This window comes from Otolemur garnettii, unplaced genomic scaffold (assembly GCF_000181295.1).
Source record: "Otolemur garnettii isolate 467f Iridium unplaced genomic scaffold, OtoGar3 scaffold00001, whole genome shotgun sequence".
NCBI lineage: Eukaryota > Metazoa > Chordata > Mammalia > Primates > Galagidae > Otolemur > Otolemur garnettii.
In genome coordinates, this window is record NW_003852396.1 from 19,224,116 (window position 1) to 19,250,162 (window position 26,047).

The window sequence follows — 26,047 nt, forward strand, 5'->3', positions numbered from 1 at the left end:
TGTGCCATCATTCAGAATTTGCACTCCTGAGAATAAAATTTGCCTCTGGAGCCCTGTGGCACCTCTTTAGAGCGTCCGCTTGCGTCACTACAGCTCTGTGCTTTTACAAACTAGTTGTTTTGTCAGCATGAGTGTGACAACAATTAGACGTCCCCTGTTTTTGCCCCATGCCTTTTCTCCTTCACAGTCATTCAATGACAAGCGTAAAAAGAGCTTCATCTTTTCACGAAAATTCCCATTCTACAAGAACAAGGAGCAGAGTGAGCAGGAAACCAGTGATCCTGAACGTAAGTAGATTCTCAAAGATAACGTCACATGCAACACAGAGAAAAAACTCTTCACGGGCGACACGCATGATGTAGGCCGTCCCATGCCACACGCCTAGGCAAACAACACGGCAGGCAGGCAGGTCAGGTCTACTACTGTGACCAGTGTTTGACTGCAGTCTGGATCCTTCCTTTCACGTGGCTTTTGTTGGCAGAATGCACTGGCGAGGGACTTGGTGAAGCTGGGACTTGCTTCCAAGCAGTGTTCATCTGCAACCAGGACTGTGTCTGGTTTGCCTTTCCGATCACGCAGCTCTCTAGGGCTTAAGACAAATTCTTTTCTGACTAGAAATACTGGATCCCACTACCACGTATATTTTTTGAAATGCTAGCTAATTGGGAACAGTTAAATTACCTTTATTGGTCACTAGCCCATTTGCTCACTCTTTCCCTCCCATCTGGTGTTAAATGCGTGCTATGAAGTGAGCTCGTGTTGGTGGATACTAAACCTAAGAATTTGTTATGAAATTCAGAGAGGATTATTCCTCTACGTTTCTGTGACATTTCTGTGGCAACATTATTGACAGTGGACAAAAACGGCATTTGCTACATCTTTTTAATTGTCTTCTTACAATTTTCTACTTAAGCCTCTTGAGTTGCTTTGCAAATCAGAAATTCCTTCCTGAGTCTCAGTCTAGGGACTTTGGGGGTGAGAATCGTTTTCAAAGCCGAGAGCGTGGGATCCAGACTGTCGGGGCAACACGGTCTGTCATGGTAGTATCCGTGTCAACTCCACTGACTTCTTCCTTCCTCTTCCGTGGCTGTTCTTCCTCTCTCATTGCTCTCTCTGGGGACTTCCATGCAGGACATCCCCGGATTAGGTGACGACGGTTATGGGACAAAGACTCTGAGTAAGTTTCCAGGAATGGTCACTGTAACTTTTCTTTTCTTTTCCTTTCCTTTTGAGTTTGGCTTTTGTTCCTTTTCTTGAGGGCCTCTCTCTCCTAGCATGCACAAGATACGAGTTTGATTTGTTACTAGCTGTGAATGCTCCTACAAAGTAATTTTCAATCGTTTTGTTCTGCATGTCAGCATTTAAAAGCAAAGTGTGTCAGGCACTCTAACTTCTGTTGCAGTTAACACCATCCCTTTCTGACCGTGGGTCAAGATCAACATGGCCCTGATGCCCACTGGCGCATCACTTGCTCTGCCGCCTAGTACCACCCAAAGAGCAAGAAACCATGTTGAAAGAAAGGGTGAGCTAAGCGTTCAAGTACAGCGAAGTAGAAATGTATTTTATGTTCTTCTACATTTTCACATGGAAAATTTAATGACCTTGCCAAATTTCATAATTGGGTTATATTTTCCTATCAGTAAAGGAGCTATTTTGCAGTCAAAAGGAACATGCATTCTCAAAAAGTAGATATTAAGCTATTTGATCTTCTATGAATAATTCTTTGTTATTAACGTTGATTGATTTTTTTCTGACTTGCGGTGATCCTGCTTGAAACGTTTGTATAATAAAGTTTTAGAGATGTATTAATATGTCTTCCTATCAGTGAATTATTAGCTGCATTATATAATCAGGTCTTCATTTTCTAGTATAGAGTGAAAAATAACATATACTAAACCGTTACCTTTTCCAGTGATTCACATCTTTAATTTGTGTCTCATTGCACTGAGCAATTAAGAAATAATTATCTTATGTATCATCATATTATACTATGATTTTTATTCTTTAATTACTAACCCCAATTGTGTAGACACCGATGAAATAAGAACAGATTATTGTGTGTTTTGCAAATGTATCACATGTTCAATTTTTTTGTTTTCTTTGTTTTACTTTGACAGCTATGGGCAACATTTTTAGAAGCTGTTCATTTCCTTTGTATGAAACACAGTACTGTTGAGCTGGACTTTGTTTTCAAGGGCTGTTTCTATAACCCTGTGTAATGATACCCTTTATAATTCAGGTTGCTAATTTGGAGGATTTTTTTAGATACATAGAAATATAGAAAAAAATACGAACAAGAATACTAATCTCCTTAAAGATGAAAACTTTATTTTTGAGCCACTGTGTGGAAAATAATATGAAATTTTTCTTGAATTAATGACTGAAATTCAAATGCCAACTTCCATGTTGTCTGGGTCATCTCAAGCACCACTAGGGAGAATTGTAAGTTTCCAGTTTGGGAGGGAAAGAAACATTTTTGTTAAAAATGCACATCACTAAAAAGTAGTTGCTATTGGAGTGTCAGAAATATGAGTCATACTCTTTTAAACCCAAACTGTGCAAATGTTTGCTTACTCTTTAAAAATTAAACAGATTTTGAAAGTAAAAATACCCCAATTCAAGATGCTTAAAATAATAATGTACATGAAGATACACTGTTGTTGAATATGTGCCTTGACTTTCAACAATAAAAAAACAGATTTGCACAGATTCATCCACACTCCCTTCCCTAGAGCCCCTTTGCACTTAGAAAATGTGTCCCCACATTCATGATGTATTTCTGGTTAAAGGCCAACACAGAGAGAAATGGTTTGTGCGAATTTAACCCATGTTTGGTTTTCATTAGATTCATGCTCTTCCAGTGCATGAAATCTGTCCAATTGGCAAGAGCATATGATATCAAAGATCTTTCAAAGCACTTCTTTTTACTGAATATATGTTATATATTTTTTCCTCTTTCTAAAAATATACAATAGTTGTCACTTTTAAAAAACATGGAAGTTACTGTCAGTGAACTTCAGATAGGTACATGCTTTCCATTTAATTAAAGTGATAAAGAAATTGATAAGCTGATGAGTTTATCTTCTACAGCTTAACAAAGTACAGATGAAAGAAATGATTTTGGAAATAAAACCAGTAATTCTGGCATACAACGATATGCCATATAACAACATATCATACTTTCCTATTATTAGCTAAACTCTGTTTGGATGAAAAAACAACTTGGAATATCACTGTACAAGCATGTCTTCAACATGAATTAAAAATGTTTGTCATGCCAGGACCCAGGCTGGGTATCAGGCCATTCATTTCCTGCCTATGCCATTTCTCCAGAATTCAATAACTATCCGAGCAAGGATCATAAAATAAAAACAGGGCAATGTTGAACTAATTCATACAACATTTCTTAGTGACTTGTTTCTTCCTGCAACATTTTCTACTCACTCACTAAAGCTGAAAAGATTTTCAAGAATCTCTTTCAGCCTAATAGTAGTTTAAGAAATACTTCAGAAGAAGTAAAAGTCAAGGGATTCCAAATGGCAATGGGCAATTTGAAATAAATGCTCCTACACAAAATGCTTAGAGGCTAAAACAGAGAAACAAAAAAGCCTACCCTCCCCCCCCCAAAAAAAAACAGTATCTACACACCAGGAGCTCCTGAACTGATAGTCAAGAAAACAGTCAAGACACACTTGCCTTTATTACACAAATTTGGGAAATCAGAACCGTACGACTAGATCATAGTATTTAAGAAAAGAAAATTGCCTAGGTTGACATTACACATTTTTTTGCAATTAAAGATACTTTTCTCAGTTTTTCAAAAAGAAGGAACAACTATCCAGCAGCAGATTCCTGTAAAATGAAGATAAAGTTTTCATCTTCTCTGATCTGAGTTTTCTTAAGGCAGTCTCGTCTGCGGCCTCCTACTTGCCTTTGCTCACATTCTAGTAGCCTTGCATGAGTGTACTCCTTTCGGTCCTGGCTGCTCTCCAATGCTTGGGATCTCTTTAATTTGCTGTGCTGTTCTTGCAGAACATGTTTCTTCTAATGCCAGCGATAGCGAAAGTAGCTACCGTAAGTGACTGCTTTGGTTTGCGGTTTTCTTTGCAATTGCCCCCATTGCCTGTGGTGGTCATTTCAGATTTCTGTTGTTGTTGTTGTTTTTCAATTGCTGCCTTTATCATCCTTATCCAAAGCAAATGGCTTGAAATGAAATCATCATTTGCCCATCACCAGTGGGCCCTTCTGTGATTTGCACTGGCAGTAGCCGTCTTGCCAATAAACAATTCCAGCCTCATTTAGTTGTGATCCAGTGACTCCCTTCTCACAGGGAAGGCATGTGAAAACTTCAGCATGGTGAATTTTGACATTCTAACCACACATACCCCAAATTAATTAAACTCCCTGCAGAAGGGTTGAAAAGTCATCATGCTTTAATTTTCCTTTTCATGCTTCCCTTTACAAAAGAAATCTTTATCGATGACAGTGTTCCTTTTAAATCAGGTGTGAATCTTTTACTTCACTTTCTACCTGGTTGATCTTTAAGGTAGATACCATAATATATCTAACTTTATTTTTGTGATGATTAGGGAAGTAATGAAAAAGTTTTCAGCCTCTAATGTTGAAGGAACTTACATTTTTTTTAAAAAAGTGAACACTCTTTTGTTGTTGTTGTTGTTGTTGTTTTTGATTTTTTTTTTTTTTTGAGACAGAGTTTCACTTATTAACCCTCGGTAGAGTGCTGTGAAGTCACAGCTCACAGCAAACTCCAACTCCTTGGCTTAAGCGATTCTCCTGCCTCAGCCTCCCAAGTAGCTGTGACTACAGGCACCTGCCACAACGCCCATCTATTTTTTTGTTGTTGTTGTTGCAGTTTGGCCAGGGCTGGGTTTGAACCCACCACCCTCGGTATATGGGACCGGCACCCTACTCACTGAGCCACAGGCACAGCCCAAAATGAACACTTTTATTGGGTCAGAAAGCTTAAATGAAAACATATATATCTTTTTAAAAATTATTTCTGGTCTCTATTTGGTCACTGCAAGCCATTTGCTTAGTGTATGAAAATGTTCACCAACACATCCTTTTGATTAGTGATCGTGGTTTCTCACCACCTCCTTACTGGTTTTTGGTGACTAACCTAGGTACAAATTATTACTGGGATCCTTACAGTTTTTATGATATTAATATGTATTCCTTAGTGAAGTGGGTTACCCAAATAGCAGTTGCCACAGGTATTAGAAAATCATAGGCCCAGTGCATATTACCTGCAGAAATTGGTATTATCTTTTACTTGAATATTGCATTAATGGAAATATGGAATTGTTTAGGGTCCCTGCCCATTTTTGCCTTTCTGAAGTGGAGTGCCAAACAGTGTTTATGTCGTAAGATATGCAATTTAGATTTTGAGAAAGGCTTTGGAGAATCATTTTTGTGGCAGGTAGGAAAAAGACACAAAAGAGGAAAAATGGCAATAGAAAAAAAATACAAAAAAAAAAAAAATCATGGCAGATGGAGGTGGTGCCAGAGGAGGAAAATGATACAGTCCAAGGAATAAACTGAAAAGAACTGAGATGAGATGCCCTTGATCAATCACATAATATTCGAACCACCTAATTGTCTTACTGATGAAAGTCTTATTGACAGAAAGAATTCCATCAAGTCTTATTGATGGAAAGATTTAAAATGTTCCCGTTCCCTACATGGTCCTTGCATTTTTATGTTCTTCCTACTCCTATAATTTTATGATTATCCTAACTTCAGAAAAATGTCTTATCACCTCTTTTCATTTGATTTTAAAACAAGAACCCAGGCCAAGAAAACATGACCAAAGTTTGCCTTCCTGACACCTGAGTTGCTCTCAATTTAATATGAAGAAAAATAGAACTTATTTGTTGGGTCTCATGAAAACCAGAGATACTAGTTTCATTGATGTTCAGCTTTAAATTTTCAAGTGTTATACTTCCATCCAGCATTCACAGATACAGAAAAGGGAAAATCATGCCTTGTTCTAATCTTTTATATAGAAAATATATGCTGTACAAGAAACACACCTCTGTAGAGTATTCTAGACGTTCCCGTTTTATTTCAAGGGTGGAAATATTTTTCCCAGAACTATTAAGTTATAAAAATTGAGCCAAGGCTTTCAGCTCCTTTTCAAGCTTTTGAAGTGATGCTCTAAGATGACATCAATAATTCTTTTCACTCTCAAAGAGTAGGTGCACATAAATGTTTACTGAGTGAATAAAGGAAACACTTGCAAGCATCTTGAATTATCTATGAGAAGAGAGAGGAGCTGGAACTGGATTCTTTGATATTAATAGGACAAATGTGGAGTCAAATAATCTATATTGGCTTGGGCCTCGTCTGAGGTTACAGAAGGCCAGCCATACAGATTGTTTTCTTTATAATGAACAAAAGTAATAAGGATGTTCATCACAGCTCAGAGGAAAAAATAACATTTATTTTTCTAGGCACTTATTCATTTGGCATCTACTATAGGCCATGTCTTCATAGATACTATGAGACTTAGTGTGAATATGAATTAACTCTGGATCTTTTCTACATATAGTAGAAAGAGATCAATAAATGAAAAGGTTCACAGGTACTAAAATAGAAATCTGGCTCAAGAATAGCGGGACTATTAGATATAGTTTCAGAGAAGCAGCCTTTGAGCTTTGGAAAGATGAGGAACTTGCCAGTTAGACAAAATGAGGAAGTAACTTTTCAGAAAGGACAATGGCACAACAAAAGGCACTGAGGCTTGGGACAGACATGTTTTCCAGAAAGCACCAACTTTGAAATCAGAGTAGACTGTATTTTTCTAGGGAATTTTTGGCTTTTGCTATAATTATGACCAATCTGATGTCTTGTGAATAGCAGTATAAACAAATACAGGGAAAAAAAGACTTTTTTCACCAATATCTAGGTGTTATATTTCAGTCCTAGAATCATTCCACATCCACTCTAGGGACAAAAATGGCTTTTAAAAATGTCAGGAGTTAGAAATAAAGATCCAGGCCACTGTGTTTCATAATCTAGAGTACAGCATTCACATTGTGGCCAGGAGTTACATAGTATGGCAACCTTGCTTGAAAGCCTCATGTATCTCCTGAAATACATCTGCAAGCACATAGATGCACTTAAACCTCAATTTCTGAAAAATAGCTCAGATCTTTGCTGCATCATCTCAAATATCATAGAATAATTTCTCCAAGCCCAACTATACCGAGCAGTATGTAATAGCTAAAACTGCAGTTAAAGGGCATACTGTCTAATCGTGCAAAGTGCCACCTCAGAACTTTCCTAATGATGGGCTAATTCCATATTTCTGTCAATAAGGTAGGAAAATGAAAGCTTGCATTTTCACCTGTTTGGTATTATACCTTTCGATTTCCCTCTGTTTGGAAGAGATAGATAAATAACACCAGCAGGTATAAATGGGGATGGTGGACATCTCTTAAAGCCTCCTCAAAGTGCAGTAAAGCTCTTGATGTCATGATGGATGTCTGAGAGCTGATGATTAACCCATTCATGCTTTTCAGTTAAGTAGAATTTTCAAACAAGGATCTTGAAGAAATGATTTGAATGAAATTGAGGTGTTGAGATCAGGAAACCCAATACTTCTTATCCAGAGTCAGTCAAAATGGTACCTCTTCTTCTCCTTAATCCACCCTTCTTAGCTTTAGCCCTTAGATGTCTTTGAAAACAGTTTGTTGGGCGGCGCCTGTGGTTCAAAGGAGTAGGGCACCAGCCCCATATGCCAGAGGTGGTGGGTTCAAATCCAGCCCCAAAAAACTGCAGGCCAGGCCAAAAAAAAAAAAAAACCAGTTTGTCATTACATCGATTATCTCATTTGATTTCTACAACAAAAGTATTCGATACGTTTTCCATTAAGAGCCCCCTTTCCATATGAGGAAGCTGAAGCTCCAAGAGGCTACATGATTCACTAGTAGGTGGAAAAATGGCAAGTCCAACCAAGACCTTGAAATTCTGAATCCCAGATATTTTTCTGCTTTTCGCTATAGTTTTCAATCCACGCCTCTTGACATTAACATTTGATCAAGTATATTTTAACCACTCCATAAAAGTAATACAAACAACAACATTTATACAGCTTTAACTATGTACTAAGCCTGAACTAAATGCTGTATGCATTATTAACAAATTTAATCTTCTGAACATCCTTTGGAGATACTGAGCCACTGGTTTATGATGTGATCTTGAAGAAATTGCTCAGAGCCTTTAAACCTTTCCTATGTAAAATGAGCAGCCTGGATTAGAGCAAAGATGGCAAATGAAGATTCCATCTTGAACCGATTGGCAATAGCTGCCTGGAGAATTGTAGTGAAAACAGTGTGAGGCCAGGCTGAGGCTCAGCAGGACGGCGGGATAGGAGAGTAACAGCACATGCTGCAGACTTGCCATCTCTGAAGCCGTGGACTCCAAACCCTTCCTCGGCACAAACATTCCGTGGCTCCAAGAACCTAATTTGTTCTTAATCATCATCATGCACATGCACTAAAACCCAAGTTTAGAACACTAACTGTACTGCCACTGGTTTTCACTTCCTTCAGCTCTCTTTTCTAGTTTCTAAGAATTTCTAAAGGACACCAACTTGCTTTTCTCTTGCATGAAGGCACATTAGGGTCCCTCGTTGTGACTCGCTTCCAGTTTAAACACAGAGTGTTTTGTGGAGACCGTAATACAGTCTTCCGCCAAGATTCTGACAGCTGCAGGCGTCCACACACAGCTCCGCCCTGCTCTCCCACTTCCAGCCATGCTGTTGCCAAAACAAGACCAAGAAAGAGTTTGTACCTTTTTGGCAGCTGTTCTTTCTGAGTGCCAGCCTCTCCAGAGCAAAAAATAGAAAAACTCCTAAGGATGACTATTTTATGGAGGTGACACAGCAGCACTCAAAAAAAAAAGAGCTGGTATTTAGAGCTGGAACACCTGATGACCTTTCAGTGACTCTGACCTGGTTTCAGCTCCTGTCTCTACCCCCACAGTCCCATGTCCATTTGTGAGTACTACCTCTAAGCCCCAGCCCCACAGAGAATTCTACTTCTTTTACCTTTTGCAATATATTCAACAAAACTCAGAATTAAAAAAAAAAAAAAGTAGAATTAGATCTTGACACTGCCCCTTACAAGCTAAGGAAACAGGCAGGTGTCACTAACAGCTCAAGTGTCAGCTTCTTCATTTGTAAAATGGGAATCATTAAAGTACCTACCTCAAACTATAGCTGTGAAAAACTAAAGCCAAGGAGGTGAAAGCCCTGCTCAGTGCCCCACAGGCATGAATGCTCTTTCCCTCATTGCTGTAACTTTCTTTCTCCCCTTCTGTCCCCTTCCTATTACCCACAAGGCTTTTCATTCTCGAACATGTAAGTGAAATTTGGTTGAAGGTACTGAATTCACAGCAATTACGTAGTGCCTACGTGCACCGCTTGCCCACAGGCTTCCTCAGTATCACAGGGTACCTGATAAGGGCCTTCCTCAGGGCCTTGAGAATTGGGGTGGCTGTGACATAAGGGATGCTGGCATTGCTGTCTGCCAACACTACCGCTCTGAACCAGCACCAGTACCTTTCACGGAGAAGTCAATCAAAGGGCATGTTAGAGCTACTGAGCTCTAACCAAATGAATCAAAGCTGCACTTTGCCCTGGTTTTCTGAATCACAAATCATACATACTGACATCAAATAGCTTACTTAAGATTTGTCTTAAGACTGTTCCATCAGAATGATTTACAAGGCCCCTGGAAAAAGATTTCGATGGAAGCATGATATGTTACATTTTTTTTAGAGAAAAACCATATTTTCCAAAGTGAACTGCCATATTGATAAAAACACAAATTAGAACCTACCTTTGACCTCATTGCTTATCCTGTTTCCCATGACTGAGATCAGAACACAAATTGTGTTTCTTTATAGTAAGGGGCACAGGGATGAATGAAATGCCGGCCTTGCCTTTATGGTGCTCCCAGTATAAGGTGCAAGTATCACCTGATTTAAAACTTTTGTTAACTCAGGATCCTCCCGTCACACGTTAATCATTTCATGAAGTTTTCCCTGTAAAGTTATAACACTACACTGTTAGTCTGCCATACCTCCATCCCTAAAACTGTGCTGGCCTCTGACCTCTGCATACCTCAGGCTTTAGGTAACAGGGCCTTAGCAATCAATCATCTTCTTTTTTTTTTAGACCTAGACTCTGTAAATTTCAGTAATTCCATCAAAGCCAAGGAAATCATTTTTTTCTGAATATAAAAGAAATGAATCTGACTCCTTGCACACCAAACACCTGCCCGATGTAGGAGAGTCTCCTGAACTTGTAGGGCAGCCGTGGATAGATGTCACTGAAGTTCTCTGTGCCTTTAGGAAGTGGTAGCTTGGCACAGCAGTGTCATTCTGAACATGAGCCCTCCTTGAGGCTGAGGTACGATATGGCTTAAGCCTGGGGCCATTTCTCACATTTGATAAAGCAAGACAAGCCCACCCCCACCCACCCCAGCTACCCGTCCTCCAGAAAAGACATCTGCACTTCACAGCTTTACCCACATATTGCTTAACTTTTCCAAATCCGTTGTCATTATCCAGTTTGTAGTAACTTCTCTTATGAAATTACCTTCCCTTCCCCTGGTGCTGTGGCTCCTGCAGGAGGTCCTGTGGCTATTGCCAGGCTGTGAATGTGCATCAGGGTGGCGAGGATATAAAGCAATGAGAGAACTGACCTTTGGTTTTCAGGAAAAGCAACCTCATACTCCACTCCTCCCGCAGGCAGGAAGTCCCTTTCAATAGCCCTAAACCTCCTTCCCCACCAAAGGTTAGTCAGAAGAGACCTAATGCAAACATTGGGCTAATCCTACGGCCAATTAATTCATCAATTAGAGAAAATGGGTGATTGAAAAACTAATTGCCGAAAACCAGTGTACTTTCATGGTTATTTGTTGGCCCGAGATCCATCCTGAATCAGAAATCTTTCATGTATTCAACATGACATTGGAGGGGCTGACACTTGACTGCTTGGTCTCCCTTAGTTCAAGGCATGGTTTAGCAGACAGTGTAGGACTGTCCTCAATTTTTAATCTTCTTTAATTGACTCACAGCATTTTCCTGATGAATTAATATTAGAGCAAAATACTTAGTGTCCTGATGAAGTTTTTACATCATAAATGAAACAAGCAGACCTTTGCTTTTGAACAATGTGCTTCTTGGGTAAATAAATTAGACGATGAAATAAAAGGTACAGAAACTCTGAGTATGTGGCAGCAAACTATTGAACGGAGCCTTTCTTTGAACTAAATGGCTTCCTTTTAGGAAGCAACCTTTTATGTCGAGGCCATGGCACTCCATTTCTCAGGATCAGACAGGGAGCAGTCTCACAGGGCATTGCCCCGCTGCAGGGAGCTGGCTTAGAGTTATGACTGTGTGATAACCCACCACTAAAACAGTGCTACAGAGTGTTACGAGGATGAAGGGATATTTGAATGGATCAAGGAGAGAGAACAAGGAAAATCAACCCTGAGCTGTGTCTGTTTCCTATGTTTCAGAGCAGGGCTTGTAGCTGTAGTGTATGTACGACTGGTCTGTTGGTTCACTGTAACTTTCCTTTTTTCTTTTCTCAGGAGGGCAAGAAGACCTCATTCTTTCCTATGAGCCCGTCACAAGGCAGGAAAGTAAGTTTCCCAGCCTGCTCTCTATCTTGATTTCTGGGCCATAACAAGGGACACCACTGAAAGAAGGATAGAGTAAAGGACTGAGGAAAATAAACTCTGGCTAATACTCAGTTGTCCCAGACCTTACCCTCCTCTCTTGGTCTTGGACCTTATCGCCAAACAACTTCCCTGCTGAGCATGGACAGGAGCAGCTCCCAGGAGAATGGAGTGACCCTCCAAATGAATTGTCACCAGAGGAAAGGAACACATCGAATCACCTCAACAGCCCTGTCTGTGGGACTGCTGGGTAAACTCTCCTGGAAGATTGAGGTCAGCTCAGTATTGAGAAGGACCCAGCAGATCTGCCTAAAATATAGGCCCTCAGTGGACTGCTCCATTTTTCTGGAAGCATTTTGCAGAGGCTAATGACAAGGGTGTTGCAGGGAGAGTTCAGGCAATGGATGGAGAGTTGTACCAAATGAACTTTAAGGTTACCTCTAATCCCACATACAGAGGAATCGGGGAAACCTCAGCAGGGTACAGACAGTATTTTGCTCTGATGAAAAGAAATTATAAAAGCACAAGATGTTATTTTACTACTAACAATTACTTTTTAAGGTCAGGTCTATACAATGGTTAAACAGCTGGTTTGGATTCTTTTTTCTCCCACTCAATTGACTAAATTCAGTTGTTTTGACATTGTGTAGGCATAACCATGGAGTAAGCAAAACTCCTCCAAATTGTTCTTTTCGTTGACAAACACTGAGTAACTGAGTAAACACAGTTACTTTTCCCTGTTAGTAAAGTCCAAAAAGAAGGCACAGCCAACATCCAGAATGTTAAATATCAGGTTCCCTGTACAGGGCTGTATGAGTAATTTACCAAATCAAGTAATGCCCTTAGCAATTTTTAAAGTATGACCATTTTATCTTAAGAATCACCCTTGCAGGACAGTTTTACAGTTGTTTCTGCACCTTTCTCTTCATCTACATCTTCCTTTTTCTTTCTGCAGTAACCTATACCCGGCCAGTGATTATCCTGGGCCCCATGAAAGATCGGATCAATGATGACTTGATATCTGAATTCCCTGATAAATTTGGCTCCTGTGTGCCTCGTAAGTATCATTTTTCATCTCGGAGTGGGAGAACTTTGGATCTTTTTGAGATGTTAAAACCTAGTTTTGTTCCTCTGGTAATCTCTCCAGTGATTCAAATACCAATCATACTTATTATCTGAGCACTGTATTTAATTTCCCTGCCTAACATTTTTCATCCATGCTGCTATGTGTTATCTATCTAGTAAGTATAATAAGGTCCTCTCTAAACTGACTATAGTCCTCCAGAAGACAGAATGAATCTTTGTAACCCCCCCCCAAATTTTTAAACATCATAGGATTTATGGGAGGCATCAGTATATTCTTAGAGGTTGATTGGAACACCACTGAGACATCTTCTTCCACAGAATGAAAGATATCAGAAGCAAAGCCATGTTCTAAAATCATGTTGGGATAACTTAGGGTTATGCGTCAATCCCAAAGCCAAACAGCTTTTTGCAGACTCTGGTCCCTCTGAGGATAGCTCTGTAAGATTCTGTTCTCTCTCTCCCCTCTCTGTACCACCACCACACCTTCTCCACTTCCTCAACCCCATGTCTAATCCCACTATGTTGCAAAGAAATGCATGGAGTTCTTCCATATATGTAGACAGGCCTACGAGGAGATTTTAGTTCATTAGGTAATGGAGCTCTTAAATCTGATCCCAGCAAGTATTTTTCTCTCACTCTACATTTTCTAAGTGTTGTGCTTTCAAGCATCTCTAACGTTTCAGTACTGCAAATTTTACCTGGAATCCTTAAGTAGGAATTTTATGTGTGCAGTACATGGACAAAAGAAGACCAGGGTGATGGCGGTAGCTCATGGAGTGGTTCCCAGCAAGGGCTCTGGGAATAGATCCTGCCATGCAACATATCCTGAGGAAGTCCTGAGATGGGAAGGAGGAAGTGAGACACTAAGTTGTGTACAGAAGCTTCCAAATAGATCTTCCACTTCTGGAAAAAAAAAAAAAAACAGAACCTACTTAAGTGCTGTCTCCATTTTGCCTTCCATCTTGCATACACTTTCTCTTTTTTTCATTAATAGCACAAGTTAAATAAGACAGTAAAAAATACACAGAATCCCATACCATACTCAGAGATGCCATTGTTGGCATTTCAGTGCTTTCTTTCTATGCAGGCATTTTCCATGTGATTGAACACCTTTTTGTTTAATATTCCTTAGAATTTTATATAACTATTTTAAGTGATTATTGTATCACAATCAATCATTCTTCATTTATGGACATTTTGGTTTTCCCTGTTTTCCACTAGCATAAATGATAAATACCACTGTAATTATATATTATAACTATTATTTATAAACTCTGACAAGACCTTTCTTTCAATGCACCGATAACTATAATGACTCTCCTTAAGGGTAAATTTATATATTAAGTTCTGCTCATTTTCCTAGATCTATTTCTAGAAAGAAAATAACTACATGAAAAATTGGAACTCTTTTAACATTTTTAATTTATATTTCTAGATTGTTTTCCCCTCCTCTTCTTACCAAAAAAATCTTGGTAAAATGGTTAGGATTGCTGACTGTTAGTCTCACTGTAACTGTGATTATCTTATTTTATATATTTTTAGATCTCTGAATATATTTATAACTCTATGTCCATTATTTTCTCCTGCTTATGTGACACATTTTCCTGCTTCTTTGCTTGTCTCATAACCTTTTATTTTGTATGGGACACTCTCATACTATATTGTTGAGAGTCTGGATTTTGTTATTTTCCTTTATAGAATATTAAGTTTTAATCATAGCAAGAAAAAGTTTCTTGACACGTCAGCTTGTTCCATTTGTTACGTGGATTTAGTCTTTGTGAAGGTAGGTCTAGAGTAAGTCTAGAATAACTTTCTAAAGCTTGGCCTTTCCAAAGTCTCAACCAAATGTCCAGTTCTGGCTGAACTGCAATGTCTCCCAGGCATTCTATTTTGAAATAGCTTCTATAGGCCTGGCGCCTGTGGCTCAAGTGGCTAAGGTGCCAGCCACATACACCTAAGGTGGTGGGTTCAAATCCAGCCCGGGCCGCCAAACAACAATGACAGCTGCAACCAAAAAATAGCTGGGCGTTGTGGTGGGTGCCTGTGGTCCCAGCTACTTGGGAGGCTAAGGCAGGAGACTCACTTGAGCCCAGGAGTTGGAGGTTGCTGTGAGCTGTGATGCCACAGCACTCTACCCAGGGGGATAGCTTGAGGCTCTGTCTCAAAGAAAAAAAAAAGAAAGAAAGAAAGAAAGAGCCTCTATACAGAGAGTTGGGGTAAATGTCTCTTTATGTGTATCGTTTCTCTCAAGGATTATAGCCCTGCACTGTCTGTTATCTGAAAACAATTGTTCCTTGTATTTTCTTCAGTTTATAATTGGTTATGGTGGGACACTAAGACTGTACTGGTTACTATGTCATGGTCCTTCATGTTATATATTTCTGCAGATCTATAATATGTTAAGGGTGTGATGGAGAAAATAGGTGTAATAGAAATGTATGAGTATAAATGTACCTTAATTTTATTATTTCTTGTTTTAAAAAGATACTACAAGGCCAAAGCGTGACTACGAGGTGGATGGCAGAGACTATCACTTTGTCATTTCCAGAGAACAAATGGAGAAAGATATCCAAGAGCACAAGTTTATAGAAGCCGGCCAGTATAATGACAACTTATACGGGACCAGTGTGCAGTCTGTGAGATTTGTAGCAGAAAGAGTACGTTCACCAATCTTCTTTCGCCTCCTCTGAAAAAGGTTTCTAGGTGGCAAACTGCATTTTTTTGGTCATTACTCTTTCCCAATTGCAGTTGTAAATTTTAATTAAATATTCGTTTTAAGACATCCAAGCAGAGAATCACCTGAGAGCAATGTCATTAATCTTTGTTCTAATCTCAATAAAGTATTCTGACTGACTTGGAGAGGATGGGAAGGCGAGTGGTCTATAAACCTAAAGGCAATTAACAGCTTGAAATTCATGAGGGTTCACTTTGTCCTTGACTCACTAGCTGAGGCCCCAATGAACAGCATTGAATTTATTCAGGAAGACTCACTGACTTCCCACTTAACTTTGTCTAGATAGGGATCCTCAATTCTTTGTCAGAGGAGGGGTTTCGGCATTTTTTGTTGTTATTTTGCTTTTCAGATCCAAAAACTTGACATTTTTATGATAGAAAGAAGTGATAAATGAGGAGGGCTGCTCAGCCTACTGCTGGCAGAAGTATCAATTAAGAGGAGGTGTAGATGCCACTGTTCTCTTCTTGCTGTTAATTTCAGGGGCATGAAAAAGAGGACAATGTTCAAGAGCCACCTGCATGTGACCTTAAGATCTGCTTATAGAGAGATCTTCTCTCCTGTGAAAAAAGACGACCCATTTCTTAGGAGAAGATCTCTATTGAGTTGACTTGATTTGACACGACCTTTCTTTCGATGCACTGATAAAGAATTAAATAAGACACTGTGGTGTCTGAGAACGCACTAAGAAGTTCCACCCATTTTCCTCTCTTTCAGAAGCTAGGTTCTACTGTGTGAATACTCCTTCTAGGCAGTGTCCTGGACCCTGGCATCTCTTTTTCCATCTCTTCATTACCTTGCAATGTTCTGACTAGTAAATAATCAAACAGCATTTAGATGCTTGATATAGCTGCTGCCCTTTACAGATAGCAAGCTCAGAATTTACTTATTTATTAGTTGATGAAGACTTGAACCATCTTAAGGGTGTTTCTCATAAGTTCAAGTATTCACTGGACTATATTCATTTTCGTGTAGATATTGTAGGAGAGTTTTTAGCCATAACTATAGGTTTAGGACAGCTCCTATCTGCACAAAGTGCTTCTTTCTCCTCTTATGTAAAGTTTTTCTAGCCTCAGGGTAATGAGGCCATTTCTCTCCAGGAGGTAGAATATGATGTGGCAAATGTTTCTACTTTCCGGAAATACTTTATGAGGCAGCTCCTTCCTTAGTCTGAACACTCACTGCAGTGGAAGCCAAGTTAAATGGAGGATGCTATAATGTAATAGGGTTTTTATTTGTTGACAAATAAGAAATTTACATATCTCATACAAGCCTCATTCTCAGCGTTACACATAATTTGTAAGTTAATTCTTTGGGTCTTTCTACCTCTAAACTGAGGGTATTAACAGTAGGATGCGTATGAACACTCAGGGAATGTCTGTGGAATTATAAATTCACCTGATTACCATTTCTCCAAGTTTAATGTTAGGCAGGGTGAGACAGTAAGTTGTCTTTTTATTCTAACCAACAATTCTGTCAGTGCTCAAGACATGAGTTTAAGTACTTCTAGCACTGAATTTGGGGACAAGTTAGTTAATATTTCTAAGCCTTAGCCTCTCTCCAATAAAATGCAGTTGAGAATACCTGTGGGAATTTCTTCTTGACAATTGGGGCTTGTGAGCCTTATAAGAGTGGACTCAGTCATATGACATATGGCTGTACATCTTCTTTGTGCAAAGCATCAGGTATTTAAGAAAAGAAAGTTAACTGAGAGAACACCTGTGACATGTCTAGCCCAGGGCAGAACTTAGTAAGGGGCTAATTAATATAAATTACCATAAGCATTCAGTGACTGGCAGCTTTTATTTACTCTTGGCAGTGATCTTCTTCCAAGCTTTGGAAATCCAGTGTCCCAGAATAGGCATTTCTCAAAAGAAGACATACAAATGGCCAATAGCTGTATGAAAAAAAAAAGCTCAACATCATTAGTCATTAGAGAAATGCAAATCAAAACCATAATGAGATATTATCTCACCCCAGTTAAAATGGCTTTTAGAAAAGGTATAACGAATGCTGGCAAGAAGGTGGAGAAAGGGAAACCTTCATACACTGAGAGTGGGAATATAAATTAGTGTAACCACTGTAGAGAACAGTATTGAGGTTCTTCAAAAACTAAAACTAGAACTACCATATGACCCAGCAATCTCACTGCTAAGTATATATGCAAAGGAGGGGAACTCAGTTATCAAAACATATCTGCACCCCAGCACTATTCACAATAGCCAAGATATGAAATCAACCTAAGTGCCCCCCAATAGATGTATGGATAAATTGTGGTACATATACACAATGGAACATTATATAGCTTTAAAAAAAAAGAATAAAATCCTGCCAACATGAATAGAACTGGAGAATGTAATGTTCAGTGAAATAAGCTAAGCACAGAAAGGCAAATCTCATACTCACTCATATGTGGGAACTAAATATTGAAAACAAAGTGCTGGAAAGAGAGGCTATGAAGGGTAGCAGGGAGGGGGAGTAACGTGGGGGTGGGTAAGGGTTTGAAACTACAGTTAGATAATTAGATAGGATGAACAATAATAGCACAACAAAGTGACTAAAAATAATGGTAAGTTAGGGTATACTTTCCCAGTAACAGAGTGGAATTAAGATGCTCCTAACACAAAGAAATGTTAGATGCCCAAGGTGATGGATACCTCAATTACCTCGATTTGATTAATTCACACTATATGCCTGTATCAAAAAGTCCCATGTACCCTATAAAGAGAAGCAAGTTTGTGTACCCATAATTAAATAAAAATATCTACTTTTAATAAATGATAAAATAAGATTTTGTATAATAAAACTAAACAAAAGGCAGAAAGAAAAAGAAAAGAAATCTAGCATCCCATACCTTCCTCTAAAACATACATGTAATTATTTCCTTTTGGTTGCATAATGGCCATTTTTTTCTGGCTAACTAACTCCATATTTTTCTTCTCTTTCTACCAGGGCAAACACTGTATACTTGACGTATCAGGAAATGCTATCAAGAGGTTACAAGTTGCCCAGCTCTATCCCATCGCCATCTTCATTAAGCCCAAGTCTCTGGAACCTCTGATGTGAGTAGAAATCATCAGAGCTCTTCATGCAACTATCTCGGTCTTCCATAATGCCCAGCAGATTAACAGCTCTTTGTCACAAATGCTCACAAATGGGAGATGCCATTGCTGATTTTTAAACATTTTAAAGATGTGTTAAAGTTTTGCGCCAGGTACAATGGCTGGCACATACCTGCGATCCTAGCTATTGGGGAGGCTGACGCAGGAGGATGTATTGAGGCCAGCAGTTCAAGAAAGGTCCTAAGGAATGTTACCTGATTCATATTTTTTTTGTCTCACTGGTTATTTTATTTTAGTTATTTGAGTTTTTGTTGTTGTTTTAAGGATAGCTTGATTTGATTTGCTTTGTTTTTTTGGTTTGGATTTGCTTTCCAAATTATATCATTATTATTATTATTTCAGAATATTACAAGGGTACTCCCATTTTGGCTATATCATTTGTTTTTGTACATTTCAAGTCAGAGTTATACATGTGCTCTTCCCTCAAAATATATTCATCGCACCAGTTAGGTGCGAATTAACCCAACCCCTCCGCCCTCCCACCTACTTGATTCCCATTGAGTTATAGAAATCATCAACAAGAGAACTACACAGAAGATTAAGGGAGCAATAATTTTTTAATTTCCTCTTACTTCTGGGAGCAGGTCCATATTTTTTTAAGATGTGGATTTTTTATAGAAGTAGTAAGCTTTTAGACTTTTACCATTAGCATTTTACTTTGTTCTGTAATAGAATTCTAATGTTCCTTAAATTAAACTTCACATATACAGACCACTGTAATTTTTTTTTCAGGTTAATATGAGGGGGCAGAAAATTACATGATATTGTTTATGTTTGCTAGGTGAAGTCCAATAGACCACTGTTCTTTGTAGGGAGTTTTCATAATGGTATGGCAGTAAAACTTCTATAACTTAAGCCAACAGCTCCACACCTGCGTACATTTATAAACAAGAGGAAAGTACAAGACTCAGATTTTTTCCTTCTTTTCTTTTTGTTTCCTAAAGAACTTGTGAAATATCTCCCTTCACATATCACATTGGGCAGATATTCAGTATAGGCAGATAATGTCAGCATAGGCAAAAGCCACTCACAAAAGTGAAACTCCAGTAGTTACAAATAGCAGAGCAAACAGGCTACAGCAGAGACTCGGAAATGGATTGGGCCAGCTTTGGTTCTTTGCTTTGCTACTTATCAGTCATGTAACCTTGGGCAAATTGCTTGACCCACCCCCTAAGATTTAGTTCTTCACTTCTAAACTAGGCACAGGAAGAAGTATCTCATAGAGCTATTGTGAAGGTCAGACAACAAAATTACGAGTGTAGAGCTCATCCCGTAGTCTTTAGCATATGGTGAGCACTTAATCCACAGCAGCTTTTATTATAAAAGACATAAAGTTATTTTATTATAAAGGAATGAAGCCATTTTATTATAAAGGAATGAAGCCATCTTGTCATTATAGAACCCATAAACAGCACTTTTTCCAAGAGAGTCCAAGAGATAATGCTGTGGACTCACCATGTCTGTTACAAGAGCTTTGCTCAAACATTGCCTCCATTTGGGCCTCAAGACCAGAGTGTTTGACAGGGTTCAGGAGTGAACCACAGAGCCCTCCTGGAAAACAATGTTTATGGAAAGACCAAAGAAACAGAAACTTAATCTCCGAGGTGAAAGTAGTTACTTGCAGAAGATAGTGACTAACTATTCCCCATCTCTGCCAAGGACAAAGAAGCACAGCAAACCACAGCGTCTGCAATGGCCGCCTGAGAGAATTAAGTCAAATACATAGTTGATCTCTGAGGAAATTGCCGGAACTATATCCTAAAAGCAAAATATAGTCCCATAAATAAAAGATGGGCAAGGACTCTTACCAAGATGAAAAAATAAAATTAGGAGGTCACTGACAGTACCTTCAGCCCCATGAATTTAGGTACTAAATTTATCAGGGAAAGAGCTTGTCCTATATTTGGCACACAGAAAAATACGTATTGAGGATAAAAAAAAAAAAGGTTCTTAATATTATTATCCCCAAAAGCATGTGTTAAATTTCTCCTTATGTAGGGTACTGTGTTGTGCATTGTATAGAGTAAATTAAGTGAATTAAGCAAGTACAAATTTCATTATGTTTAAGTGATTTATAATCTGTAAAGAGCATCATGAATATTATAAGTAATGCTAACATTAATAAAAAGAGTAGAAAAATGGCCCTCCCCTCCTAGAAACAGCCATCCTAAAAGCCTGTTTCAGAAATAGAAGAATGTCTTCACCTTGGAAGCACGCAGTGGGACAAACGGCTTCCCGGGAAAGCGAGGCCCCAGAAAGCCACAGCAGTGGCACATCTGGCCCAGTCAGGGACAGTCCCATCTGGTGCTCCATAGCAGACGGCCTGCTTCCTTCCACAGCTATGCAACGACTTACTTAGTCTTGCCTTAGGGCACTGTCACAGCCACTTATCGCCAAGGAAAGTTAACCACACTGAAGGCCGGATTCCACAGTGAAGAGAGCGAGTCTGACACAATTTGCTACGCCCATCCTCAGGGGTCTTATAACACTCATACCAAAGCAATCTTATTATTAAATTCTGGTTGTTTACTTTAAAGTTCACCCTTTTCCAAGGCTTCTATTCAGGAGCAAAGCTGGCATGAATTGCCCATTCCCTGGGGAGAAGCGAATGCTAGGTCAGCCAGAACAAAAGCATGGCAGCTGTCACATTTAGGCATTGATACATCATCACACACATTATTTCTCAAGTGCACCCTTGCATAAACCACACAGCTTATTAGCACATACATAGCTGACTCTTCAGAGGAGGTAAAATCAAGGGTGTGCGTGAAAGAGATGTTCTTTTTTACATTGTGCTGCCACCTGACTTCTGCTGCCCCCTCCCCATGGCAATGAGATGCCTTCCTACGTCTGTTCACCCTGGCACTTCTAATTTGCTGCTCCCTTCTTGCTCCTGTGATGCCCTGTGTTCACTTCTGTCTTTAGTTATGTCACAATTATGTTTATTTAATTAGCTCCTCATTTATTCATTCATTCCTTGACTTATTCATTCAATAAATAAGTGTGGAATCAGGCTCCACACCACGTACTGATAAACAAGCCATGGTCTCTGCCCTTGCATAACTCATGGATTAGTCAAAGAGACAAAATAAATCCATAGGTTAGAGAATAAAAACCTAAACTAGGTCATTGCTACAGTAAGTGCAAAGGGAACTTAGAAAAGACAGATTACTTGACAAGTCAAAGGGGCTATGTGACTTCTTGGCATCTGGTACAAATCACCATCTTTCCTGAGGAATATCCCTTAGCTTAACCCAGCATCTCTGTACCCAAGAGTGACATCCATGCAAGCTTGCAAGACCAGAACAATTTGGGTAAAGAATTGGGGATGCCATTCTTGAGGACAAAATGAATTTACTTAAGCAAAAAGAGTTCAGGAAATTCTCACTTCTTTATATTTCAGCCTTCAACATCATAGTCAAAATCATGTTACTAACATGAGTAGTTTTTTTTTTTTTTTTTTTTTTTTTTTGAGACAGAGCCTCAAGCTGTCCCCCTGGGTAGAGTGCCGTGGCATCACAGCTCACAGCAATCTCCAACTCCTGGGCTCAAGCGAGTCTCCTGCCTCAGTCTCCCAAGGAGCTGAGACCACAGGAGCCCGCGACAATGCCCGGCTATTTTTTGGTTGCAGCCGGCATTGTTATTTGGCAGGCTCAGGCTGGATTCAAACCCACCACCTTAGGTGTATGTGGCTGGCACCTTAGCCGCTTGAGCCACAGGTGCCGAGCCAATAGTTTTTTTTTTTTAATTTTTTCCTAATAAACCTCTTTTGAAAGATATCAAGTCTTGGTACAATATAAGTCTATTTGACTACAATTTATTTTTAAGAAACCTGAGTTCTTACTCCAGATGGTTCCTTATTAAATATACAGTTTTAGACAAGTCCATTCCTTACATCAAGCCTCCATTACTTGCTCTGAAAAAGAAATTGATTAAGACCAGGTGTTCCAGGCTTGGGTCTCTGGCTTTGCAAGTGGAATGCCAGGCGGTGGTGCTTTCAGGAATTCTTTGTGCACCTGCGATGCATCCTAGTGAGCCAACCACAATGTCTTTGCATGTTGGGTGAACTTTTTGTGACACCTGGAGGATATGTGAAGATAAAGTTGATTAAATTTCAGAGAGAATGAGAATTGTCCATTTCTCTCCCAATTTGATTAGTCTTTAAAGCTAGACTCATTTTACATAATCTTTCAATGACTAAGGAAAGTTGCACAGTTAATGATACGCCCATATTTGACAGACAGAAAGAAAGGGATAAATAGTCCCAGGCAGAATTCCTCAATAGCTTATTTTCCTATTAGAACAAAAGTAAACAAAGTAGGCATGAGAGATTCTTTTCTGCCAATCTCCTCTATCCTGGCTCGCTGTTTCACTAAATTACTCGCAGATAGTCTACTTGAAAATATCTTGTTCCCTGCACTTTTGATTTTTCTATTCTGTGTCTATTTTATTTCAGTCCTTCAGCAGCAGATCCTTAAGCTGTCGTTTGATTATAGAAACAAAGAAAGCTCAGGGCTCTTATTGCTATCAATATGCCTTACCATTTGCAGAAGTTGAGCAGGAAGAGCCACATAATGTCTTTTTGGCCTGAAAAATAATATCTAAGGGGACTAACCCATTTTCCGTAATTCTTTGGAAAACCTTCTGTTTCTCTACTTCACATATTTTCAGGTACACATTGAGGATAAACAGCAACCCTTGAGGAAGATTTGAAAGTCAAGAAATCAAAGCCTTTTGCAAGGCCAGGACAGGAGACTAGTCAAGTCTAGTCCTCTCAGAATGGGATGTGGCCCAACAAGCTGAGATATCCCTTCCCTTTCCTTCCTCTTGTCTCCTTCCTCTGATCATCCCTGGAAGATTTCTTCAATTCTATGCCCTACATTTAAAAGAGGCCAAGATATACTAGAAGAAAATTCTAGGAAGGGTGGCTAGGAAAGTTTGGATTTAGAAATTATATCCAGTGAGGAAATAGATGAAGGAAGTAGGACAATTTATTCTGAAGAAGTGGAAGCCTCAAGGGACACATGAGCACATTACTTAAATACCCTACCGGTGTTTTTCAGCCTTTTTTATCTCAGGGCACACTTGAACCTATAATTAAACTTCCCTGGCACATTTAAATTATGTTGACCAAGGGGAGGGGGGAATGGGTGGAGGGAGGGGGATTGGAGGGATCACTTCTGAGGTTTATCTTACAAGGGTACAAGTGAATCTTTCTAAGAGAAGAATGTGAATGTTCTAAAATAATAACTAAGAAAATGACATGAGGGCTATGTTAACCAGTTTGATGGAAGTGTTTCAGATTGTGTGTGAAAACCCCACACTGTACCCCAGAAGTGCATTAAGGTACATAGTTACCATTCAATAAAAATAAAAAAATTAAAAAAATTTATGTTGGCCAAAAAAAAAAAAAAGAGTAAAACAAATAATATACTTTGAACTTCTTTTGAAAATAATTTTATTAATGATCTTTAAAAATTTTTGTGGCACACGGGTTGAAAATCACTGCCCTAAGGCCTAGCGCAATGGAAACAAAGAGCCTTACTCTAGGGGATTACAGGTAACAGAACACGGACCAGTGACTGAGTATCATAAGGAGACAGCTTCTACTTCAATCCAGTGTGGGACCAAGATACTGCCCTCTGAAAGAATGAGTTCTCTGGCAGGGAGTCTTCACTGAAGTTATTCTAGCCAAAATGAGTCCTGATAAAGATTAGGAAGCTGCTGCTAAGATTCTACATCCATTTTAATTTTTTTTTTATTGAGTACATAGTCTATTTTGTGTTCTAATACCAAACCCTCATTTTCCCAGGGAGATGAATAAGCGTCTAACAGAAGAACAAGCCAAGAAAACCTATGATCGAGCAATTAAGCTAGAACAAGAATTTGGAGAATATTTTACAGGTAAGTTCATTAACCCTGGTTGGGTCAAAAAGGAGAAATGTTGTCTGACAGTTGGCATAGAGAGGGCTCAAGGCCTGATATACTCAGGCCCCCAGACCTTCTGTTTAGAATCCCTAAGATCGGTTTCATGTGCACGAGTCTGCTTCACCCATTTGTAACAGAACTCCAGGTTCTCTCTGAGTACAGCTGCAGCCAGCTCCCGCTGACCCTATCCAAACCCAGGAGCAGCAGATGCCCCGCTATTGAGATTTTAGGTATTGACACTTCGTTAAACTATTTCCCTGATATCATCAAAAAACTTGAGAATCAACTGTTAGGGTTCAAAATGAGCAGTGTCCAACGCAGCTACTCTGCAGAAGCCCCTGGGGCCTCTGTGCCCTGCTTCCAGGACCTGGAGTCTGTCTCTCCATCAGCAGCACTTGAATTAGATGCTTGAAACACTTCCCTGTGTTTCGATTACTCTCATGTCAAGTCTCAGTGCAAAACTTTTGTTTTTCTTTTTAAAGATTTCCCTGGAAACATAAAGTTTGATGAATAGAGGAATATTTTCTTGAGTATCCTGAGTTCTCTATCTTTTTATGCTTTCATGGAATACTGATTAAATCCAGAGAGTAATCTCTGTGAAATTTACTTTCCAGCTGATTCTCAAAACAAAGACTTTCCTCCTGAATTACCTTCCATAAATTTGTTTTTTTTTAAATTTCATTCAGAATATGGAAAGTGCCCGTGTCTTAGTAGTTTATAAATATTTTGAATCAGTTTATAAATAGTTGAGTGAACATTAAGTTTCGGTCACTAAGAAATAAATTATTTTTCATCCTAAAAGAACATCCAGGTAGGAAAATTGTCGAAACAATGTACATTTTAACCAGTGGTGTACATTCAGAAATAAAATACAATAATTATAATGTCCTCAGGATTGTTCTTGAAGATCTAAGCCATGTTTCGGTAGCAGTTTATTTTTAAGCTCTCATGTCATCTGGGTAATACTGATATTTTCTGGAGATCTACAAGATAGCTTTCAAAGGGGATAGTCTCCTAGTGACTTCATGTTTTAGGTAATATACAATTAAGCAATTTGTTTATGTTTCCTCCTATTTATGTTTCTTACAAGCAGTGGCCATAAAATAATCTAAATATGAATAGCCTCGTGTAGTAAAATCCCAGCTTTCCAGATGACTTAGAAAGTAAGCAGCATTTCCTATCAAAGCGTCAGGGGTTGGGGAACAATCTCAAGTTTCCTCTAAAACCTTTATTATTTCCTCTGTGTCAAAGAATACCCTAATTCCTACCCCTGCCAGTGTAAGTTAAATATAGAGACTAAAAGACCAGTTTTCTGTGCTAAACAGAGACCTCTCAAACTAAAAATTGATCAGTGCCTACCAACCTCAGTGCCAGGCTCAGAGTAGGTACCTATAGAATCTTTATTAAATAAATAATCATTCATTGTTCAAAACTGCAGACAGACATATACAAAGTGCAAAACCGTG

At 39.0% G+C, this 26,047-nt stretch overlaps 1 protein-coding gene across 6 annotated transcripts in view; it reads left to right on the forward strand.

Annotated features, from left to right (window-relative positions):
• Nucleotides 1-26,047, forward strand: part of DLG2 (discs large MAGUK scaffold protein 2) — a 2,018,366-nt gene that overhangs the window by 1,987,269 nt on the left and 5,050 nt on the right. For 4 of the 6 annotated variants that reach the window (XM_023511782.1, XM_023511784.1, XM_003780856.1 and 1 more), the window contains 6 exons: nucleotides 1,132-1,177; nucleotides 11,628-11,678; nucleotides 12,670-12,771; nucleotides 15,285-15,457; nucleotides 18,484-18,593; nucleotides 24,466-24,557. In XM_023511782.1, the coding sequence (XP_023367550.1) occupies nucleotides 1,132-1,177; nucleotides 11,628-11,678; nucleotides 12,670-12,771; nucleotides 15,285-15,457; nucleotides 18,484-18,593; nucleotides 24,466-24,557 (574 nt within the window). Of the gene's footprint in view, nucleotides 1-187; nucleotides 288-1,131; nucleotides 1,178-11,627; nucleotides 11,679-12,669; nucleotides 12,772-15,284; nucleotides 15,458-18,483; nucleotides 18,594-24,465; nucleotides 24,558-26,047 lie in introns of all 6 variants that reach the window. The other 2 variants (XM_003780855.3, XM_023511792.1) reach the window with 1 other exon arrangement.